We start from the raw sequence: 7,434 nt of genomic DNA, 5'->3' as shown, positions 1-7,434 counted from the left end.
CAAATGATCATGTTGGGATGGCTTTTGTATTTGAAAATTACATAGAGGGCAAAAGCCTGCACCATGCTTTCTCAGTCCTAACATCTGAACTAACTGCAATATATTATGGTCTTTTGTACATCTCAAAGCTCTGCCACAAAAAGTTCATAGTTTACACAGACTCGTATAGTGCTCTTAAATCCTTGGAAGCTTTTCCCAACACTCAGAATCCTGTGGTAGTGGATGTTCTCAAAATTCGTATAAATTTAACGATTCGAGGTTATGAAGTCCTGTACTGCTGGGTTCCTGGACATGCTGGAATAAAGGGAAATGAGCTTGCAGATATCGCAGCCAAATCTGCTGTTGAACTGTCCAGTCGCCTTATCCCTTTTAGAGATATCTGCAGTGTCATCAAGGGAAAGGTCCGAAAAAAAATGGCAGCAATTTTGGGATGTTCAGCATTACAAGTTGAGAAACGTCAAGCCTAGAATTGAGCATTGGGATTTTGTTGGAAATCGTAAGGAGGACGTTCTTTTGACTCGCCTCAGAATTGGTCACACTAGAGTCACACATAACTATCTTCTCAAAGCTGAAAATGAGCCTGTTTGTTTTAATTGTAATGTTTGTTTATCTGTTCTCCATATTTTAATTGAGTGTCCATGTTTTAATAGTCTTCGCCAGAAATATTTTAATAGCTGTGACTTACCTCTCGACCGTTTAATCGGAAGAGAGGTCAATTCTAATTTATTTTATTATTTAAAAGAGATTGGCTTTTATTACCAAATGTAATTTGTTTTGAAGAGTGTGTCTTGAATTTTAATATGAGCTTTTACCTTCTGTTTATATGACTTCATCCTCTGGATTTGGTACATTTATCTACTTGTTTTTATTTATTTAATTTTAATGTCATCAATTGTAATCATCTTATCTTTTGTTTTGCGCGTCATAATCATCTCTGGTTTTTGCGCCATAATCACTCACTCACCCAGTTTTTGCTGCTTTTGAGATGTATTGCCGGAATCTCAGACTGCGGTGGGGGGGGGTACGTTCCGTGCCTGCTCGGAATTAACTCCCTCACTAGTACTTGCTGTAACAATTTCTGCGTCATTAGATTGCTCATTGATTAATGAGTTTTTGATTTTTTCATACTTGTTAGTATTCCTCTCCTTTTTAGGAGTAGCATTTTTTTCAGTGGCTGTTAATTTAGAATTTGGAATAGTATTATTTGTAACTTTAGCGTTCAAAGACAAGTCATCTATTGTGAGATCCACAATAGGCGCCTTCCCTTGCTTTCGAGCCGCGGGGGTGATAAACCCGTCTGAGTCGATAGTCTGCGTCTTTCGCTTCCGCGATGACGTCGACTGGACTGGTTTCCCCCGCACCTCGTGCGTGGGAATAGATGCCTCGTGCTTACAAGCATCTTCTGCGGATTGAGCGGCAGCCATCTTGGCTAAGCGCTCGCTCTCCAATATATTTAAAAATTCCTCTCTGGTTGAGGGAAGATGAAAAATGGGTACATCTAGAGCATTAGCAATGTCGTTAATCTTATGGAAAAGAGACTTACCCGCCCGGTCGAGCTGATCGTATCCATTTGTATCCAACGGAGAAGGAGTCCGCTTCATGAAGCTCTTCTGCCTTTGTATCGCTTCGAACTGCTGCTTCAAGTCATAAAACTGTATAACTAGGTTCCTGCGCTCGTCATCTGGCGACGCCGATTGCACAGAGGGAGCCTGATCCCTTAACTCATTCATATCCTGGTCAATAACAATATTATTTTCACCAAAACTCTGAGAATTGCCCTGCGTTGGCGGGAGCTCGTTACACGAGCGACCGTCACCCTCGCCGTCCATCCTCGGAATCGAGAGGGGACAAGGTTTCGAGGAGCTTTAGACCAATCACAGCACAGAGAATTGACGCAATTTATAGCGCGCGCCGGCTGAATTTCTACGAACGTTCTCCCATCATTTCGCTCTCACACCTAATTTGTAGTTGGGAAAAAAAAAATGGCACTGAAAAGTATAATGACTAAAACGCAGCAGAATATGCTGCTTTGTTAGATGGAAGAAAATCCCATTTTTTTTAGAGGAAAGTTGACTCAGGACTTCACGGCTAAGAAAAAAAGAGAGGTGTGGGACGTGATTGCGTACAATCTAAACGCACAAGGAGGATGTACCAAAACAACAGAAAAATGGATAAGAGTAAGTGAAATAAGCTTATTTAAAATCTTTTTTAAAAAGAGGCAGCTTTAAATATTTAAATTTATAATATGATTAATTTGCATTACAATCTAACTGCAAACTGGTTTTTTTTTTTTTTTTCCCCATGCACACATTAAAATTGCTATTTCTGGTGAAGCTATTTATTTAAAGTTAATATCAGAAAAATATTTCTTTATAGCTTTTATTTTCTTTTTCTAAGAAAATTATTTATTTATGTAAAAAAAATAAAATTTATTTGCTCCTTACAGTATGCTGCTGCATTTAGCTACCGCACATGTATTAAAATATTTTATTTTAAATAATTTATCTTATAATTAACATAATATAAAATAATTTTTCAATATAAAATATGTAACCAAAATTATAATCATCTATTCTATATAAGTGATTTATTTGTATTGTAATTTTTGTCATTACTAATGTGCATATATCAATAATACTTTTTTTAAATATTACTTTACTGTTATTTTAATTTCTTATACATATATAAGAACTGCTTGTTTTAAATATTCTTCCTTCTCAAAATAATTTAATTCTGTGAAAGCAATTAAAAGGTAGTAATATTCTTTTCACATTGGAAGTACTAAAGTAACAACAATAAACATAGACCTCCTACAGTTCAAGAAATTCCTTGTCAAATTCTTTAAAACTATTCATGTAAATGTATGCATTCATGTTGACTCTACTTACTTTAGTATGTCCAACATTAGTTCTTTATTTTATTCTATTCTAAAAATAAAAACTCACCTTATATAAAGAATTTGAACTCATGTATTTCCTGTTCTTTTTTTTTTTTAATTAGACATGGATTGATTGGAAATGTTCCGTGAAAAAGAAGGCAGCCGAAATAACAGTTTCACAAAAAAAAAAAAAAAAAAAAAAACTGGAGGAGGACCACCTTGTGCAAAGGAATTAAGCGATCTAGAAAAAAGATTGCTGAATTTAATAGGAAATACCTCCGTTGAAGGAATGGAAGGCATCGATGACCCTGCCATTGATGAAGAATCTGTAAGTGTTTTAAATTCTGTTTAATAACATTATGTTGTTAGGTAAATATTGCTATGTGTTTAATCAACAAATGATTTGAGTTACCTTGAAAGAAATGTTTGAAAAAGTGAATGCTTATAGATATTGTTTAGCTAAAAATATCTTAATTAATCTCATAATGCATATTTTTCCTCCACCTGGAAACAATACAAAAACAAAATTCACATTATTTGAAAATGAATAACTTTAATGTACATTTCCCAAACAGTTATATAAAGAAAGCCCAATAGTATCCAAGAAGATAAAACCAAAAATAATAATTCCTTTGAAGTTCTAGTCACTGTATAGGCTAGTCACATGATGATTTTGTGCTATGTTTGATGTGTAACATAAATGCACAACTAATTTTTTTAGAAACGCTCTAAATTTATTTCAGTATTATTTCCTAAATTAATATTTGTTATAGCATAATCTTACAGTGTTATTACTTAAAAAATTATTTTTATTGAATTCAGAATTTATAAGGAATAAATGTATATAGAATGCCATGGAAGTCAGAAATATATTTTCCAATATATATGAGTTTTTTAGTAAAAATTAGCAACACATTTTCTGTTACAACACAATGTACATGAAATTAGAGTATCAGTGAATTTGATTACCTTTCAAACAATAATTTGTTAGAAGAAAAAGCATTTTAAAATTTTACAAAAAATTTGAAGTTCATGTACATTACAATTTCATTGCTGTAACTGAAGATGCAAGAAATTCAATATATATATATATATAATACTCTAAATATTAATGCACATTTTTATTAGCGTTATTGAAATGTGTTAAGGAGGAAAACATGAAATTTAGAAAATTTTTCTTTTGCAGCCCAACTCAATTCAGCATACCGCTGCAGAGAGCACCAACAGTTTCATGGAGCCTCCACGAAAAAAATTTAAACATGCAGCAGAGGCTGCATTAGACAGAATAGCTGCAGCACAGTCATCAATGGAGGGGAAAATTGATGAATTAAATCACAATATTGTAAACATGACAGCAGCAATCAGTGAGCTGTCATGTTCTATGAAGAACTCTGGAAATGATATGAAATCTGCAGTAGCAGAATTAACCAAAACAATATGTTTGCAGCACTTGATAGAAATTATCATAATAAATAAAAAAAAATCAGTATGAAAAAATATATGTTTATTATTATATATAACAGTGTGACATAATTTTTTAATAATCCATATGTTTCTGCTGGAGCTGTAACTCTCCTTATTTCAACCTGTAAATAGAAATAACTTATTATAAATTATACTGAAAAATTATTTTAAAAATACAGGGGCTAAATTATCTCAAATTTTCCCTTTTATTAGCTTTTAATTATATGCTATTGCTTTATAGATTTTATTTTAGTTTATAGATTTTATTTATTACCAATTTAGATGAGAAACATATAAAGAAATTAGTACTTAAATTAATTAGAGTTTGCAGATAAGTTTTCAGTGAGGAGCTTAAACAACGTACTAAAATAGTTTGTTATTAAATCACGTTGTATTAAGAGTGCTCTTGCATGTGAAGTGCCTCTTTCAATTTCTGCAGGAATTTCTTCACTTTCCACAATTGCTGGATCTGGAAGTCCATGAGCTTTGCACCATGTTATGCAGGACTACACAGGCGTTTATTATTTTTCCTGCTATTTGTGGTCTGTAATGCAAAACTCTTTCTCCTAGAAGACACCTGAAAAAATAAAAATAAAAAAAAAAAAAAATTACTGTAATAACTATTTAATATATTCTGACTTAACATTATATAATACTGTATACTAAAAACTATTTTAAATTATTTAATACTCTTTATTACCTAAATCTTGATTTTAAGACTCCAAAGCATCTCTCTATCACATTCCTTGTTTTGCACAAAGCAACATTATATCTTTGATCAGGAGAATTTTCTAATGCATCCAGTCGTGGAGTTAATAAACCTTCTTCAAGAGGATAACCACTATCTCCTTCATAAAATTAGGAATTCAAAATAAGATAGAAGTAAAATATTTCACAAAAGAAAAAAAAAAATAGAAATACATAGCTAAAGTTTGGCATACAAGCAAACACTAATTGAAAACTACCTGCTACTATAATTTTAGGTGCAATGCCATTTGTAACACATAAAAAATTTCAAATTGGAACAGAAATTAGGCAATGTAAAATTAAAAATTAAGGGGGGGGAGAAACAACATCAGATTTATTTGCTCCTTTCTCAGCAGCAGACTTCTTTCTTCAGTTGTACCTCGCCCTCAGGGGCTCACTTTTGTGAGTACGGGTGTGGCAATCCCGAGGTACCCTAGCCCTTCAGGGGATCATCTTCTTGGTGAGACGGGTGTCACGATCCTGGAGCCCCAGTGATCTATCCTCTTTTCCGTCTGCTCTCCTCTTAACTGGAACTTTTTCCCTTCTCTTCTCCCTCGTGGTTTCTCTACGGAGTTTGGGGCTCGTCACGAGAGACTGGAACAGCCCTTGTCTCTAGTCTTCGAGTGGCGAGAAAACTGCCCACGTGTTTGCCGTGCCTGGAGACCCGTGTCGCTGGAAAGGAGGGTCCTGGTAGTTGAGGGGCGAGGTACTGTCCCCAACACACTACTTTGGCCTCTGCTTCAGCTAAACGGGAGGCACCTTAGTCGTCCTCACGGGTGTCAATCGGCTGGTCACTAGTCCTTGTGTCAGTGGCTTGGGGTCAAGCTCTCGGGAGTACCTGCTTTCGGGAAAGCCGACTGTCGGGCTTCAGTTTGCGTATAGGTCCGGCTAGCCCTAACACAGGAATCTGTGTTCCCTTGTTGGGCTCCGTGGTGGGCGGGGCCGTCGGACCCGAATCTTTTCTATTTTCAATATGGCAAATACACATATTTTTTTATTAAAAAACTTTGAAGTCACTCCAGTCTCTCAACCTAGTTCTGAAACATCTACTACTAAACCAATCATTCAACCTAGTTCTGAAACATCTCCTACTAAACCAGTCAGTCAACCTAGTTGTGAAACGTCTCCTACTAAACCAGTCACTCAACTTGTCGCTCAACCTAGTTCTGAAAATTCTGCAAAAAAATTACGGACAGATGCAAATAAAAAAAATCATAACAATAGTCCCCGTTTCCTAGTAATCTCTAGTCCTTCTGGCGAAATGCATAAGATGTCTCCTTTCGTAATAAACAAATACATCCAGTCTTGTATTGGTGAGCCGAGAAACATAAAGCGTCTCCGCTCCGGAGACTTGCTTATTGATACAAACTCAGCCACCCAGTCTGCTTCTTTACTTCAGATTACTCAATTTGGGCAAGCCAATGTCACTGTAACACCCCATAAGTCACTGAATTATTGTCGTGGTGTAATCTCAGAATTCGACCTTCTGTATGTTTCTGAAGAAGAGATCGCTTCTGAGTTATCCGAACAAAATGTCTGCGGTGTAAGGCGGATCAAGATACGTAAGGAAGGTAAGTTGATAGACACGAAACACGTGATCCTTACCTTCAACACGCCTGATCTGCCTAAGAATATTAAGGCCGGATATCGAAATATTCCTGTAAGACCTTATATTCCAAACCCTATGCGATGTTTCCAATGCCAGCGTTTCGGCCATTCTAAGACGTCTTGTCGTGGCAGCCTTACATGCGCCCGATGCTCACAGATTGGCCACGATTCTGAAAATTGTACGGCTGCGCCTCTTTGTATAAATTGCAAGGGTGAGCACCCAGCATTTTCACGCCTCTGCCCAAAATGGAAATTGGAAAAAGAAGTGCAGACTGCAAAGTTTACGAGGAACATCTCATATGCCGAAGCCAGAAGATTAGTCCAGAGCACACAGCTTCGACCAAATACATCATACGCCAGTGCTGTAAAATCATCTCGTACAGTCGCCACCCAAACATCAATAGGCACACAGACCCTAGCAAATAAAACCCATCCGTCTACATCCAACAAGCAAAAAGAAAATGCAACCCATATAGTACAAAAGAAAGAAACAGTTATTCAAAGTAAGCCCAAAACTTCTACACATCAAATATCCAATAAAAATAGAAGTCACAGCAATAGCTCTTTTGATGAGATGATTTCTGAATCTGCGGATTCAGACTTTATGTAAGTAGAAGAGGGTCTAGAAGTTCCCAGGCATCTACTTCCACGAAAAACAAAAGAACAGCACAGAAAAAACAAAAACCATTCATAATGGCCACCCTCATGTCATGGAACTGTCGCGGTTTCCACCGAAA

The 7,434-nt window shown here is 35.9% G+C and overlaps 1 protein-coding gene across 1 annotated transcript; it reads left to right on the top strand.

Annotated features, from left to right (window-relative positions):
* The first annotated feature begins 265 nt into the window (after window positions 1-265).
* Window positions 266-4,950, top strand: LOC146994426 (uncharacterized). Its single transcript, XM_085827321.1, has 3 exons — window positions 266-2,177; window positions 3,001-3,206; window positions 4,065-4,950. The coding sequence occupies exons 2-3, from the start codon at window positions 3,018-3,020 to the stop codon at window positions 4,368-4,370; spliced, it is 495 nt and encodes a 164-aa protein (XP_085683447.1). The 5' UTR covers window positions 266-2,177; window positions 3,001-3,017; the 3' UTR covers window positions 4,371-4,950.
* Window positions 4,951-7,434: the final 2,484 nt, after the last annotated feature.

The sequence above is a fragment of the Stegodyphus dumicola genome, chromosome 11, assembly GCF_044657685.1.
Source record: "Stegodyphus dumicola isolate Sdum_Otavi_A_Nest chromosome 11, ASM4465768v1".
Lineage (NCBI taxonomy): Eukaryota > Metazoa > Arthropoda > Arachnida > Araneae > Eresidae > Stegodyphus > Stegodyphus dumicola.
Note: the sequence above shows the minus strand (reverse complement) of the source record. Positions and strands in the feature narration are given on the sequence as shown.